We start from the raw sequence: 16,246 nt of genomic DNA, 5'->3' as shown, positions 1-16,246 counted from the left end.
CCATACTAGCTCCGCTCTTTGCGCAAAGAGGAAGGTCCACATGGGTTTTGTCCACTCGAGTGACGATGCCCAGAGGCGACTGCATGCCAATGCTCGGCGCGCCTGTCAGGCCGAACCCAAGGTCGCGGATTGCGGTGGACTCTATCATGGGTTATGGCCGGTACCTGGCGATCATCTTTTTGTCGGATGTATGCGGATGGTCACAAGTTGAGAACACAATGGCTCTCAAAGCGAAGTCGTGTTCGTAGGTTTCGAGCTGATGTGATGGAAGCCATAGCTCACGCGAGTCATGTAGCGCCGGTATCGATAAGCCCACTGTCAGCACCGGACATCACGGTGACCGTCAGACCTTCAAGCTTTTCACCAATTTCGGCGTATCGGAAGTATTCATATTGTAACTACGAACCTCATCTTCGTGTAGCCGTCGCGGTCGTTAGCCACGCGATGCCATCGTCACCCCCGCTATTACCATCGCCACTCATGATCCCATTGTTCCTGTCTCGCCTTACATTCTGCAATATCTTGGGCTGAGAACCCGCAGCGCTCAAGCTCTTCCTCTATCTTGGGCTCCCCGGACTTCCTTGAGCAGAAAGACAATAGAGAGGAGACCGAAGAGATTGCGCGGGTGATGATGTTGCGCTTCGCTTTGGGACGTGGAGGGAGGTCTGCTGGGAAAGGAGTGAAATAGTACGCGGGGTTTATGTTGTTTGCCATATCTAGTGGAGTAAGTTGAAGCGTGCTCTAGGAGGGGTGTCAATGACGAAGCGATTTGGGCCGTAACGAGAGGGCTGTGGCTCTAGAAGTAGCGAGACTCTCACACTGAGCACCCGATTGCGGGAGAAGCACACAAGTGAAAGCTTTACATGTTAGTCACAGAAGCGCCTGCCGCCTACAGACTCCTCGGACGAGAAGAAAGCAGAACAGGTCTGCAGACTATACTACGATAAAAACGTACAAGCTCCAGGGTGTTCAGATTTATTCTTGTATTTGGTGCATACTCGTGCGCAATCTCCCTAACTGCGCGTAAGGCACGATTAGCTTCCAAAACCTGAGCGCTCGCAAGACATCCATGTTCATACGATGCTAGACTCTAAGCATGCCTTGCCATACGTCCGTGAGTATCCCCGTTCATCTTCATAGCTTCCGCTCCTCCAATCCCAGTGCTTCATTCCCGCATCCAACTCAGACACCTTCCGCCTCAAACCATCTACTCCTCACGAGTCACAGCCCAGTGAATGACAATCCCAATGATACTGCTCAAACAGATTCCCAGCATAATCAGGAGCCAGAACATCAGGCTTCGAGACCGGCCCGCATCGTGAGCGTGCGGAACGCCACCGCGCGCAGCCATCTCGATGTCGGGCGTTCGGTAAGTGTGGTCGTGAGACACTTGTTTGTCAGTCTGAGTAGGGCGCGCAGATGAACCTTTCAGCCGCTTCAGCAACGACTGCTTGGCCGGAGGGCGCGGCGGAAGCTCGGCTGGGAAGATCGAGGAGACTTGTTCTGGCGATGTACGTGGGAAAGAGGTGTAGTATTGCAGGTGTCCAGATCGAATGCAAACTGGTGCCGGCAGATGAGTGTCGCGTTTAGCAGAGCCGGGGTGAGACTTTTCTACGTCCGCGCTTTCGGTAACGGTGTCCATGGGCTGAGGCTTTGTGTGCTCTGATAGCGATGCACGTGGGAAATACATGTAGCCTCGTCCAGATTGAATGCAAATTGGTGGAGGCAGATGAGTGTTGCGCTTAGCAGAGCCGGGTTGAGACTTCTCTACCTCCGCACTTTCAGTAGCGGAGTCCATCGGCTGAGGCTTTGTGTGCTCTGATAGCGATGAGAGGACGACGTCGGCAATGTCATGAGGTGGTGGCTCGGCAGCTGCTACATCAGAAGTGGTGGCTGTCCCTTCTGTAGCCGTAGATGACCCAGAGGTAGACATGGTCGTTGATATCTGACTGGCTTCACCGGTGGGAGTCTCGTCTTCGACTGTCGGGAACCGACGAGGTTGGTCCGTTGGGGGAGTGATCTCGGCAGGAGGAGTCATGGCTTTGGAGGAGTGCGATAACTGAGCTTTCTGGTGTGGTGTAGGTCAGATTTGAGAGTTGAAGGTAACGAGACGCGTTTGATGTGACGCAAACTTGCGCCTGAGTAGTGGGCCCGTTTATCCGAGGTGAGCGCTTGTTTTGAAGTGACCCTTTCACTGACGTTGCGCTCCCCGGGCTGGTGAAGCCGAAAGAGGCTAGTGAGGGAAGTCATCTCATCTTTCACTGAGCTACATGGTTTGCCATGACCTGGCTCAAGCACGTGGAAAGAAAAAGAACGGCAAGAAACTGAGCAAACACCCATGGAACGTGATAATAGAAACGTTTTGTTACATAGCAATGCTAATAATCCAAACATCCAAAAGAAAACTACCCATAACATGCCATAGCCCCGTCATCTGTCTGCCTCTATATAATCATAACAACGTCCGCCCTACTCAATATCCACCTTGCGGATCTCAACGTATCCAGAGTCAAGCTTCGGGACCTCGACTCTGAGCACACCATCCTCCAGCTTCGCCGTGATACCATCGGCGTCAACACTGGCAGGGTTGGCCCTCGTCCCAAGGCGAATCTTCCTCTCGAAAGCTCCAACCTTACGCTCGTTCAGAGCCAGTGTCTTCAAGAACTCTTCATCGCCAGGGCGGTATATCACACCAGCGATGCTGAGCTCGCTCTTCTCAGCATCCCAGTTTACACCAACATCTTCCTTCTTGGCACCGGGCAGTGAGACGTGGACGACGTAGGCAGACTCGGTGTCAAAAATATCGGCGTCGGGTGTGTAGTCGTCGGCCTCGGTGGGCTTGGTAGCGTTGGCGGTGTTGGAAGGGTGGCTGTCAGTGAACTGGTTGAACAGCTGGGCGGCGAAGGTGGAGGGGTCGAAAGAGTTCCAGGCGTTATGACCGGCACCGAAAGATCCGCCTCCCATGCCTCCGAAAGGTCCTCCGCGTGCCCATGGGCCCCAGCCTCCGCGATGGCCGCGATGGTGTGGTCCATGACGAGGTGGACCTCCGTAGGGATGAGAGTGGTGGTGTGGGCCGGAGTCTCCTGGGCCGCCCTGGCCACAGCGTCCTCGACGTCCTCCACCCCAGCGACCATGTGGTCGGCCACTGTTGTGAGCGTCGTTGTCGGAGCCAGAGTTGCCGGATGGGACTTCACCGTTGTCGTACTCAGCGTTCATAGTAGCATCCTTTTCGGCTTCAGGATGTTCATTGCGTTCTGGGTTCGACTCGCCGGTAGCTCTCTCATGACGATGTTCGGGGCGACCATGAGGAGGCCCGCCACGGTGAGGCATTCCCCTTTCGCCACCGAAGAATTGACCCCATCTGAATGGAGTAAAGGGATCCTGGGGACCTTGGTGCGGCGTCTCGCGATCGTTCTCGCTGTCGTCGTTACGGTTCTGTGCAAAGAATGGGTGCTGCGAGCCTTGCTGTTCGAGGCCGGCGACAAAGTCCCAAAAGGGAGCTGAGTTGTTCATGTATGTGACTGATGGCATGATGATGACTTGTGTTGTGAAGTAGAAGGAAGTGCGGTGTTTGATCTGAATATCATAGCCTACCTTTTTCGGCGTCTTATACAAAGCGAACAGCTCCAGGCATCAAGTCGCACGTGCGAACGTACGTATGTGCACCCCTCCCTTGACTTACTTGCCACCCATATGGGCAGCCTCTCGGGTTACCAATCGCGCCGTTTGCGTGCAGAGACCAATCACCCATCATTTTGGGAATGCTAGAGAAGCTCACAGAAGTTACCAGAGGGACCATCGACGATAGGCATCCAGGCCGCGTGCCTGGAGTATCGCTTAGCCGGGTGGTGAGCAGGCAAACAGGTGTTGCGCGTTCAGACGGGTGGCAGGTCGGAGCTTGATTTCCCCCGATGTGGCGGTGGCTGTGGCGGAAGGAATGTGATTGGCCACAGGTATCGCACGGTGGTGTACGCTGGGCGCTCGGGATAGGTCATGAACGCCGACGGAAGTATCACTTGCCCGCATGCAAAAGCAAAAGGAGAATGTTTTGGAAAGATTTCGAAAGGCAATGGGCGGGAGAATGAAGGTTGTAGAGAGTGTCGGGAGTGGTGACAAGATCACCGTATACAATGCGTGAAACAAGGAAACTTCGACAAGTATTGTACCATATTACACTATACAGCGCGATCTGAGAGAGACATCTTACGTGGTCTGGAGTATTATAGCCGTTCGAGGTCTTGTACTTCTTACCTAGCTAGGTAAACACGCGGTTGTTAGGAGTAAGAGCATCAGCCGAGTGAAGAGCTACTGTCTTGTGTATCTCTTATACCAGGGTACTGAAGACAAAGAATGCACCCAGATGTCACGATACATGAGAATGCGCGCGCCTAGTGGCGATGTCGAGCAGTCGCGATGCGGAGGAGGGGTAGCTGCAGCTTTCCGAAGTGCAGCTCGCTATGACGCCATTAGTCTGCAACAAACTGCGCGCCCCACCAAACTTCTTCTTCTGCCCACGACCCTGACGACCAATCTTCATTGCATCACCCGTAAACCTCATAACCAATTAAGAAGACCCCAATTGTACCACTCGAACCAACATGTCTGGATCCATCCCCACCTCCACCTCGGTCAGCGAGTCAGCCGTCATCGACGCGTCTTTCAGCGATGTCTGGCACCTGATCAAGCTCCAGGACTTCAGCAAGTTCTGGTCCAAGCTCGACAAGAGCGAGTTCGTCAAGGGCACTTCAGAGGAGACCGACATCGTCAAGTGGACCTTCAAGGACGGCGCCGAGCTTGAGGTCAAGCAGGAGGAGCACTCCGTAAGTGATGCATTGGTGCAAACAACACCAGCAGCCACTGACTCGTAATTGTAGTCTATCGACCACTTCATCACATACTCCGTCATCACTTCCAAGCCCGAGCTCTCTTACTCCTCTGTCGTGTCCACCATCCGCGTATACCCCGTCACCTCCGGCGCACACGAGGGCAAGACCTTCATCACATGGTCTGGCAACTTCAGTAGCGATGCCGATGCCAGTAAGTGGGACCGATTCTCTCGTATGGGAACGATGCTGACACACGCAGGCGTAATCCAGGATGCCAAGTTCAAGCGCCGCGAGGCCCTTGCCGACCTCGCCAAAGTCGCCTCCAAGAAATAGGTTTCGAATGGGCGCTTAGCTTTCTCCGATGTTGAGAAGTTCATGCAGTAGAAGACATGTTGTGGCCATTTCGCATTGTGCGATGGCTTGCGACGAGTACGATGATGTGGATACCACAGGCAATGAACTCTGGTGTTGTTGTCTAACATAGAAGTACCGATCATAATATGACTATGAAGTATCAATTCATTATGCTGATCATCATTGCTCATTAAGTAGCGGCGCATGTGTCTCCGCACAGTCGTTGCTGATTACGGCTAGTTCGTGCTATGTTTTATGGCGGAGGCAGTGCTCAGCCTCGTCACCTGCATCGAAGCGAATCCTTCGATCATCACTGCATATACTTAAAGCTACACCGCATCCATGACAGCACGCCTTCGTTGACCTACAGTCTTTGTTCAGAAACACGTTGAACTTTTACGGTCGTCAACGCATCTTGCTAGAGTCATCATCATGGATAGTGCAGGAGTTGGGACCAACGTTTACAGCAAAGCTGAGTGTAGATCACTCCTTCTGACCTGGATTCAGAGTTTCACACTGACTTCTAACAGTGAAAAAGCAAGTGAAACTGGAGGAGCAACGCAAAGCCGAAAAAAAGAAGGATGATATCAAACATGAGGAAGAGTTGAAAGAGGGCCAGGATAGAGGCAAAAAGGGAAGAGTCCATAGGTGGATAAACTATGCGATGGCAAGTCTCAACGGCTGAGAGACCTCACTACTACACGGGCAGAACACACTCGCTCGCAAACAGGTTGCGGCTTCGCGACATGCAGATGGCTCATCTCGACTGAGATTTATCTTAGCTAGAATGCGTTTTGATCGGAAGTATACATGTCACGGACTCGAGGCTCTTCACAATGTCAGACGTGTCAGCCCCGTCCGGGGACAATGTGAGTTATGTCATCTTACTGCACACGCGGTATTGCAATATGAAGGATGCAAAGTATACAAATCCAAGTATACGCCTAGCCCACGCATCGATAATCAGTTCTTATCAAGTAGCATCTGTGTAGGCGGTGAGCGGCATTTATCCCCCTTCTTCAAGACCAGCTACAAGAGCCAAGCCTCAACGAAAAGGATGTCTTCAGTGACAGCGAATTGACACGCATCCGTGCAGTATAAAGACAAAAGATGGTATCGGCTTTTGCCTGCCATATGAGCTAAGTGCTCGCAGCCAGCTGCTGCATATTCCTCGCCGTGCGATGAAGCATATCCATCTTTACCGCAAGTAAAACCTGTGGCCCACAGCTTCCCCCGTGCGTCGAACCTTTTGATTCGCTTTGCCCACAGTTCCGCTGCGGCACACGGTATTTTCTTCGACATGCGTCGGGTCTTACGATCCGCTTTGCCCACAGTTGCCTGTAGCACATGTCGCAGACATGCGTCGAACCTCACGGCTCGCTTTGCCTGCAGTATCTTGCAGCACATGTCTGGTTTTACGGTATGCGTCGAATCTCACGATCCGCTTTGCCTACAGTTGCCCGTAGCACATACCATCGACATGCGTCGGACGTTTCGGTCCGCATTGCCCACATTTACATGCGGCACATGCCTCGTACAGAGCTATATGCGTCGAACTTTTCAGTTCGCATTGCCTGCAGTTGCCTGCAGCACATATAGCTCGGTATATAACGTGCGTCGATCTTTCGATCGCTCTGCCCACAGTCACTTGTAGCACACGTTCTTGTTTTGACATGCGTCGACCTTTTGATCGCTTTGCCCGCAGTTACCCGCAGCACACGTTCTTCTCCAACGTGCGTCGACCTTTCGGTCGCATTGCCCACATTCGTTTGCGGCACACGTGTGGGGGGTCGAAATCCAACGGGACCTCAGTAGCGACAATGCCGATTTACTGGACGGAGGAGGCGCATCGAGTAGCGCATGGATGGGAGGCAGGAGGCCTGGAAAGAAAGAGATTCATTTTGCGCGGTTGAACGCGGGTGGTATAAGAACTCTAAGAGCCGTAGTGAGGAGAAGAAAGGGGAGGTGCGAGGATTTATATAAGCAGAGAGGGGAGGCTAGTACAATGAGTTCACGTGGTGACCCACAGTGCTCTAGGCACCAATATTCACTACGTCTAAATAGAATGGGCGTAGTGAATTAATGTTTCTCACAAGCGCAATTACTAGATACTAGTGCCTTAACAGTTGATCCACTGCAAGGCATCAGGCTGTGATATTACTGACACTATTCACCGCTCGTCAGGCGCGAACTGCTCTCATAGTCAGAGTGAAAAGTCGTCGCAGCGACTTCCTCATTCCACGTTTCATATGCAGACTTCTAGATGATGGCAGACTTTGACATACTTCTGCGGGTGTCGAGGCACTCAGGCGACTACGAGTACCTAGATACGTATATACTCCAGCTTTTCTCCTGATATTTCTCACTCCCTGACGCCCAACAAAGATCGCCTCAAGTACCGGCTCCGGTTACGAAATAAGACCTCCCAGGTTTCTCTCAGCCAGGGAGTGAACCGCAATATGGTCGGTTGACCACGTCCAATTCCTTATTGAAAGCCTACGCGATACGATCCCTCTACTTGAACAATGTGATGCCGACCTGCATTACCACCTGTTCATTTAGTCGTCAATGCGCGAATGCGACATATGAATACATTCACAAAGAGACGATTGCTGCGTTTGGGCTTCTCGAAGTTGCTTCGCTTCCAAAGAGGCCGCCTGAGGGTAGCTCAGGGAAGCATGCGCACGCGGATGTTAAGAAGGCTGGGGAGAAGAAGTGAGATTTGATGGCTCTTTCGTTGCCAGCGCAAGCAAGATAGCGTTTTCCAACCCGGTTCTATGTCATACTACCAGATTTATCTCCTTGTTCGCTGCTGTCTCTGCGTCAAACCCAACTAACCTGCACGGCACATTAACATTTCGGATTTACAAAGAGAAACATTACACTTTGGTCGAAGTGCTTCCTTTTGTCGTCATCAACCGTAATTCTCCCCACACAACGACCTCACCAATTCAAGAACACGCACCACCCCGAAAAAAGCGATCGGGCACCTCTCCCTCCCAAACCCTCTCCGCGAAGAGGTTGGAGACAACAATAACACTCCCAGCCCCCTGGCCCTCTAGTACAAAACCGCGCAATGCCGCCAACTCTCAACCATCGCACCTAGCTCTAAATTCTGGCCTTCCTTTTCCCGGGAACCCGGGTCCAACATGTCGCGACCTGAACTAATGCTGCGCGTTATTAGGTGCTGGCCATTGTACCACGTTCCGTGTCATGCACGCCGGTGCCAGGGAGCCGAGGCTGTACCAAGGAAAAGCAACGGATAGCGGGCGGAACATCAGATTTTGCATTGCAACCTCGGTATAGTTGCTCCGGACATGGAAAATGAGGTGGTCGGTTGCTGATCTCCGATGGGGAGGCTGGGGGGGATGCGATAAGGGACTTCGGGTACCTGACGCGTTCCTCTCTAGGGATGCAGGGCCGTGGAAATGACGACCTGGAGTTGCATTAGTTGACTCACACATATCGTTGATGTCAAGGTGGCGGAGGGAAGCTTGATGGAACGTGTTGTTCATTTCAGAATTATCATTATTACCATAGGTAAGGTTTCGCGGATAAGCAGCGCATATCTATGATGCGAAAACGGAACGCCGTCTTGCCCAGGCATACACAACGGAGTGTCATGTGAAGTAAATGAAGAATAAGAAAGGATACAATGAATGGAAAACGCGTCGTAGCAATCAACGGAAAATTATCTCCGTAGGCCAGAGTCTCCAGGGAATAGAATGCCGTTGGGGTGGAACTCCCTGTGGTATGTTTGCCAGTTCTTGCATGTTCTCTTCATCTCTGCGAAACCATCCTTGGCCTTGATCTCGGACGAGCGCTCAAGGAATTGTACACCAAGACCGGCAGCCACATGGAAGGGGATGTGGCAGTGCATAAGCCACGCTCCGGGATTATCGGACTCGAAGGCGAGAACAAGGTAGCCTCTGGCGGGGAGGTTGGCTGTGTCACGGCGGATGGGGTTGTTGGTCTTGAGTCGGGAGATGTCGCCATTCCAGACTGCGTTCTCTTGTTGATCCAGAACGTAGAAGTCGTGGCCGTGGAGATGGATAGGATGAGGCAGTGGTGGCGCAGTGTTGTTGGTGGTGTCCTGCTGGATGACCCAGTACTGCCACTACAAAATTCGTTAGTCGCGATAACAACGCGTTAAGCGAAGGAGACTTACCTTGTGCTTCTCATCGACTTCAAACACGTGTCGGTTGTTACCGTACGTGACGTTGCCGTCCAGCACGTGCTGTAGGGTGGGTCGATCGAGGTCAATTGCCATAGGGTTGCCGTTGACAAGCCACTGCACCAGCCCTTGGTTTTGCGTCACATCGCTAGTGTAATTGTCGTTGAAGCCGAATGTCAAAGATTCGGGCATCTCCTGGGGAACGGTCGTCTTGGCGTACGGAACGATATTAGCCTCGTCGTAGCAGCCCACCGGTAGAACATTGCCGGTCGAGTTGGGCTGCATAGTTGGAGCGCCAGCATATCGGAAAATGCTCCTGATGTTTGCCGCATTCGCGTTGGGGCCATCACAGCGACCACCAGTACCTACTCGCCACCAGTAATTGCCAATAGGCTCGGTTGCGTTGATAATGACCTCATAACGTTGACCTGGTGACCATGTCAGTGAAACGTTCCCCAACAATAGTTATCGTGGGCGCATTCTCGTGGGTGGGGGCGTGTTGCACGAACAGACGTTGTGAGCATCGCCGCGAACAGACTGATATGAGATGATTCGGGTCAACTTACCGACCGAGAGAACGAGGTTGTCGGTCTCGAATGGTTCAATGGGTGTGAAATCAGCAGAAATGACCTTGAACTTATGCCCATCGAGACCGACATGGAGGTAGTTGTTGATGCCGGTGTTGACTAGGCGCAGCAAATGCGCCTTTCCTGGGGTAAGAATTGTCTCTGCGTAACTTCCTCCGGCGGCTGATGTCATCGTACCGTTGATGAGAACATTGTCCGCAACAGGAGGACCGTTGGCGTGGACAGCTGCAGCATTCACTGTGAAAGTGGTCGCGTGGAACCAATCTGTCATTGGCAGCGCACCAAGGTCAATGTCGTAGTTCGCTGTTGCTGGTCCTCGGATGACCAAAGGGCCCACGAGGCCATCGCCGTACTGTACAGAGTAATGCGAATGATACCACTATAACAGTCAGCCAGGTTCCACTCATGTAATGCGCAACGGAAATTAACTTACGGTTGTGCCGTACTGCGTGGCCTTGAACTTGTAGACCTTGGAGTCACCAGGCGCGATTGGGCATTCGGTGATACCGTTCACTCCGTCTTGCTCGTTTGAACCAAGTTGCCTGAGACCATGCCAGTGCAGCCCAGTACCGTTGCTTTGGAGGTTGTTAGTTACGGTGATCTCAAGATCATCGCCCCAGTCCGCTAAGATGGTCTGTAATATATTAGCAGGGAAACGAGATGACTCAAAGTGTTCCACTTACAGGTCCTGGCGTTTGACCATTGATCAGTAGGATTGGCCTCTCAAACCCATCCGGGGCTCCAGTGGCGTTCGAGATGGTCAAATGATACTTGACAGTCTTTCCAGTGTTTGGCCAATGAAGGTCCATATCTGTGTCGATGCTGAAGTCGCCATTCCAGCACCCTCTCGACTGTGGGCCATGGTTACAATTGGTCTTGTAGCCGTCTCGTCTTTCGCGCCCGCTCCAAAGACCACTCTTCTTCCATGGGACTTCAGGTAGCCTGGGTGTGAGGTGCTCGACGGATGGCACAGCGAACGAAGTCACTGACGGAAGGAAGAGCCCTAGGGCGGTGGCCAATCTGAAGATTGAAACACCCATTGTGGATGATGGAAGGAGGAATGAAAGAACGTAGATGTAAACGACAGCTGCCAGACCCTTTACGCACGGGGCCAACGAGTGCAGATAGGCGCAGATCAAGCTGTAAACGAAAAGCGAAGGCTGGCTGGTTTGATTAACAAAGGGTGGTACGATAGATTATATCCCCAGCATGAAAACATTGCCCTGCCTCTCTAGTGGACCGATTGATCGGCCGAAAGACTACCGATGCCAGCAGTGGAGAGTTCCCACCACTAGTCAATGGTATGATCACTCCATGTAGAGACTGTTGCGGCAAGAAGCGTCCAAGATCGCCATGAGCGCGGTCTACGGCCCATGAACGGTAAGGGCGTGGGCTTAGTATGAGGGCCTGCCCAGAGCTGTGAGCGTAAGAGACGGCTACATTTCAGCCCTAAGTAGATGAACGGAGAATTTTAAGTGGTCGCTTTCGTCTCAAATGTCGGCATAGCTCGTGTTACACGACTGAATGCAGCTAGACCTACCGAGCCTCGGCGGCAGATGGACTAAAGAGAGCGGCCTGGATACTTGGTAGAGCTGCAGCAAGTGCTGAGTCGTACATGGCGGCGGCAGCCTCAGCAGGCTGTGATGCAGCAGCAAGCGGTGATGTGCCTTGGGTCGCGCAGAAAGTGGGGCATGCGAGGCGTCGGTTGACATGCAGATACAGGAGTGGATGCCGCTATGGGTAGTGTGCAGAACAATCGCCCGAGCTAACCGTGGGGTTGAGAGCCGTCTCCGGTGCTTGTAAAGCTTGATAGTCGTGAAGCGAGAGGAAGAAGGATCCCAGAAGCGCAACCGAGCCAACATCCATGGATGTCGAGACGATCTGAGCTAATTGCCGCTAACGCTAGGCCATGCACGGACTAGTCCGCCATGCTGTGTCGGAGTTCGTGAGGGGGGCCGGACCTCATGGACCGACCACAACATCACCACATCGCAAAACTGACCACTGAGAACACGTTTTCCTGAAGGGATGTGTACTTTGCGCTTAGTTAGGCGCCCCAAATCGGCTGTAATCGCCTCCTTCAAAACGTGCCGTACCGTTTTCATGACGTTCAGGACCGCAATTAGACTATTGACATGCACCACAGCTGCACCGGCAGCCTTGGATAGCCACAGGCGCCATAGTGTCGGCGATGTCTTCATGTCTCGACTGATATCGCGATGTCTCAGTGTTGCCACTCTGGATACACGGCTGAAGCGGATGCATCCTTCCATATGTGGTCCGAGGGAAGGCAGCATCGCCGGATGAAGGCCATACGCCCATGCACTCTTCAAGATCGAGGGCATCTGCGTGGGAACATATTACCACTGCTCAGCAGTGGTTAAGCTAGTATTCTCCATGGGTGCGAAGATACCACAGAGTCGTTCCCACGTCATCCTTGCCAGCCCTGTGCATCGTCCATTATCTGCATGGTGCCGGTACCAACACGAAGGTTTGACAGAAGCGAACGGCTTACGGCCCAGTGTCAGATTTGGTGCAGTGCCTTCCGCGTCGGTGGTTTGATCACTGACAGCAAAGAACGCCACAATATTGAAGGAATGAGGTGCGTCTGCTTACCTGCATAGTGCAGCGAAACTGACATTCAGCTCGCAATCCTTCGTGGCATTTCCTCAGGTGAGAAGTCAGCCTTACAGCAATGCTCACCGAGTGTCGGTCAAAGACGAGCTTGGCTCAAACAAATTTCCTGTTTGCCGACTACGTCTGTTCGCCAGTAGTGTTATTACGTTATGGGTAGCAAGCGACGACTACATGTGCCTTGAGGCTCAACTAGAACCTTGGTATACATCGCCCGCGGACCGACGTCCGATCATCTTCAAGGCATGCGCAATGTTCAGAGAGCTATATTTGCACCGAAGAACAAATCTGGCGTCGCCCTTCCGCCTCTAACTGGGACGCCCGGACTACCGAACCCCCACTTGTGGCTGCATGCCGTAAACCGTGGTTAAACCCGGTCACGGAGTTCGTCCTAGGGTGCCGCGGAGGTCTCGAGAGCAGGCTTCTCCATCAAGCCGGGTAAACAAGGCCCATGTCTGCACATAGTCGTCTAATCTTGTCGGCTATCTCAATCAAATTGATCCTCGACATGGAATCAATCTTCCGACCTACATGGATCGCAGAAGCTGTATGACGTCCTTTATTAAATTACCCGGCAATTCGGATCATGCAAATTGGCGACGGCCCTGCTATCGTGTCTCTAGGATCGACCATGTGGAATGGCCACTGCCTACATGTCAACGGAGGTACGAAGAAACTGAGTCTTGAAAGGATGCATGCGAAGTTGCAACATGACACTGTTCTACTCTACTATCAGCGTGGAGATCCTTAGGATAGATGTCTCCTCGAAAAGAAAAACCCACAAGAGACAGAATCCATCGTAGGTCGAGACAGAAGATCGAGACATTACCGGAGCCCAGTTCTATTCACTCGCTGACCGAGCGTCCGGCTCTAGGAAAGCTACCGTCCGTTCCTGCATCTGATCATCCCGCGGAGTCCCTGTGGCGACAAGATACCCAGTCCTGGGATGAATATTAGCAGCAGGGTACCCAGACAACCGCGCGTCTCCATGGATTACGAATGCATGACGCCTCAACGCCTACATCCGCCACTGTGTAACGTGTGTAGACAGCGATTCTTCTGCAGGTGGACGTAGTAGCTGATGATCGAAACGAGATTAACGATGGCGGTGATGTGCAACCTCGCGTGCAAGTAAACCACATGGTGTGATCTAACATGTCGTGATCCAAGCGGCTGGTGCTACTAGCCACGCCAACTTCCGAGCGCCGTGTCACTGCCGTCGCCTCAGAAACGTGCTGTGCATGTTAGTCGGGCAGACATGAGACACCGACAGGAAGGTACGACTGCGGAGACGTCGATGCTGTGCAGCTGTCAGGTACGACTTACAACTTCCGAGAACCTTATGCGTGTCTTCGCTAAGGCATGAAGTGTTTGACGTATAGGAATGAAGCCTGCTTCTGTCGATACCTAGCATTAGATCGCGACAACGGCCGCTGTTCCCTTAGCAACATAGAGCGTCAGTCAGAGCGGTAGGCGCCGCTCATGCATAGCGCGAACGTCTGGCCTCAACAGACGCATGCAAGGTCGATCAGTGAAGAAACCTTATGTTGTGAAATTGGACATGGATGCCTGGAGGACGGGAGGTTGGGGAGGCTGGGCTACGACGAGGTCGTTTCCCTGTAGCCATGCCTAGGGAAATTGCACCGGGGAGGTATACAAAGATGATATCATTGACGTTCCAGCTAGTCCAACTACAACATATGCGTCAAGAGTTTAGAATACGAATAACAATGAAAGACATGCGAGCTTGTGTAGTACTAAAGAGTTGACCGGGTGACGTGATTTGCTACGTACGTCTTCAAGCAACGACTATCCGCTTCCTTCCGGTTTCCTTGTACAAACTCGCCTTCTGCCGTCATTTCTCCTTGCAACCCCCCGATAGATTCATCGTCAGGCAACCTCTCTGACCTTCGAAGATACGTATCTTTTCGACGAGCCTGCCGCTGGGTCCAACGAACCAGCTACAGCTGACTTGATCGACAGTAGAATAAGTGGCCTGGCCATTGCCCTGGTTTCTGAGACCTGCAAGGACAAAAACAGGAAACCCACTTCCCCAGGTCCGCGCTTTCAGTTCCAGGATGCCGACAAGGTCCTCGCGTGTGAGTAATGAGATCCAGTGTTTGCTTCGATATCGCAAGAGCCTCTCTAAGGAGTCAACAAGAGTATCTGGATCGTTGGTGAAGGTGACCTTGATGTCCATTGGATGATTGACGAGGAGTCGTAGGAGTGGTATCAGGTCGGTGGTTTCAAATTCGTCGTAACTTCCTTGTCCAACACCGAGATGTACATCTGTCACGGGCAGGAACTTATCGTGACGATCGACGTCGACCTTCGTGGGAATGAGAAACGTCTCGATGTAGTGACATGCGTCGTCGATGTTCACGATGTGCTGGGATAACAGCAATGGCCGAAATTCGCTCCGAATCTGTGCGCACATGTTTGCAAACTGGATAAGTGGCATATGACCCCTGCTGACTGGATGTGGTGTACCTGCTAGGTAGCCGTAGATTATGTTCCGTATTTCTAAAGAAGTTCAGCAAACTACCAACAGTGTCACTCATCAGTCTACGATATCTTACCACCTGGAAGTTTCAGCAATGGCGAGATGTCCTTCGATAGATGTACGGTAGCGACATGTTGCGCATTGTCGGAGGATTGATCTTGTTGGCAATTCGTCATGGTAAATGCTGATAATGTGCCTATTAACAGCGGCTCTGACCACAGTTTATAGCGTTGGTGTTTGTACAAGGGAAGTATCTGGAAAGTAGAACTCATCATGAGACCTTTCTTCTTCTTCTTTGCGCAAACAACAATTGTGCCGCTGCCCACTTAGCCATGGATTAGGACATAGCCCTTCGTGTTGATTTACCGATGCGGCAATGTGGCAGAGATACAGTCTGTCGAGCGAAGGACGATGGATGTTTGTGATATCGGTAATCGTCAGGGCAGTTGAGAAGTACTATATCAGTCAAGTAACACATATTTGATTGCCTCCTGGGGCCACGGAGAGCCCAACGTTTCCGGAGTCTCTTTGTTAGGTATGCAGCAACTGACCCGTGCTTCGCTCGGTTTTCGTTCATATAAAAGCGACAGAGAAGACTGTAAGACTTTTGTGATGCCATGATATTCTCCATATGTACACAGCGCGTCTCCTCGCTCGTTTGGATTCCGATACCAATGCCTAGAACTCGGAGATCATGTCGCCCCTCCGCTTGCCGCGCATGTCCCACTTGCCCTGGAAATATCTGTCAGCATCCATTCGTCTTGCTTTCCATTTACGCAGCGTCTCAAATGCCGCTTCCCCCACCGCCCAAATTCGTGCTTGTCTAAACTCACCTCGGTCATGTATCCTGCCGTACCCAGCATAGCGGGCACCATGACGACGTAGGCGAATGTGAGCCAAGCTGTGCGCTTCGTCCAGCGGAAGTACTTGTGGCGGTTGACAGTCATGTCTGTTCCTCGTCAGTACTGCGTACTGCATTGTCCCCTACTCCACCGCCCATGTCACGACTCTTGCGCCTTTGAGGCCGTTCCTTCTTTTCAACGCGTCGGTTTTCGGGGTACCATAGAGGTCTTCAGGATGCGGGGTCGGTGGTGAACGTACTGGCCCATTTGATAATGGCGGGATCCGCGTGGATCACTGCGTATTGTTAGCGATTGCGCCCCCAATG

At 52.3% G+C, this 16,246-nt stretch overlaps 4 protein-coding genes across 4 annotated transcripts; 1 reads left to right on the top strand and 3 right to left on the bottom strand.

Moving 5' to 3' along the window:
- Positions 1–2,469: 2,469 nt before the first annotated feature.
- Positions 2,470–3,754, bottom strand: J4E87_009377 (uncharacterized protein; the record flags this gene model as incomplete). Its single annotated transcript, XM_049380954.1, has 2 exons — positions 2,470–3,576; positions 3,683–3,754. 2 exons carry the CDS (start codon positions 3,752–3,754, stop codon positions 2,470–2,472), a joined length of 1,179 nt encoding a protein of 392 aa, XP_049229380.1.
- An 844-nt stretch (positions 3,755–4,598) lies between these two features.
- J4E87_009376 (uncharacterized protein) lies at positions 4,599–5,159 on the top strand (the record flags this gene model as incomplete). Its single annotated transcript, XM_049380953.1, has 3 exons — positions 4,599–4,820; positions 4,875–5,037; positions 5,086–5,159. The coding sequence occupies 3 exons, from the start codon at positions 4,599–4,601 to the stop codon at positions 5,157–5,159; spliced, it is 459 nt and encodes a 152-aa protein (XP_049229379.1).
- Positions 5,160–8,871: 3,712 nt separating this feature from the next.
- Positions 8,872–10,981, bottom strand: J4E87_009375 (uncharacterized protein; the record flags this gene model as incomplete). Its single annotated transcript, XM_049380952.1, has 5 exons — positions 8,872–9,297; positions 9,349–9,782; positions 9,921–10,320; positions 10,375–10,575; positions 10,625–10,981. The coding sequence occupies 5 exons, from the start codon at positions 10,979–10,981 to the stop codon at positions 8,872–8,874; spliced, it is 1,818 nt and encodes a 605-aa protein (XP_049229378.1).
- A 4,775-nt stretch (positions 10,982–15,756) lies between these two features.
- J4E87_009374 (uncharacterized protein) lies at positions 15,757–16,025 on the bottom strand (the record flags this gene model as incomplete). Its single annotated transcript, XM_049380951.1, has 2 exons — positions 15,757–15,810; positions 15,912–16,025. The coding sequence occupies 2 exons, from the start codon at positions 16,023–16,025 to the stop codon at positions 15,757–15,759; spliced, it is 168 nt and encodes a 55-aa protein (XP_049229377.1).
- Positions 16,026–16,246: the final 221 nt, after the last annotated feature.

This window comes from Alternaria ethzedia (assembly GCF_023757985.1).
Source record: "Alternaria ethzedia strain BMP 0044 chromosome Unknown scaffold_34, whole genome shotgun sequence".
Lineage (NCBI taxonomy): Eukaryota > Fungi > Ascomycota > Dothideomycetes > Pleosporales > Pleosporaceae > Alternaria > Alternaria ethzedia.
Note: the sequence above shows the minus strand (reverse complement) of the source record. Positions and strands in the feature narration are given on the sequence as shown.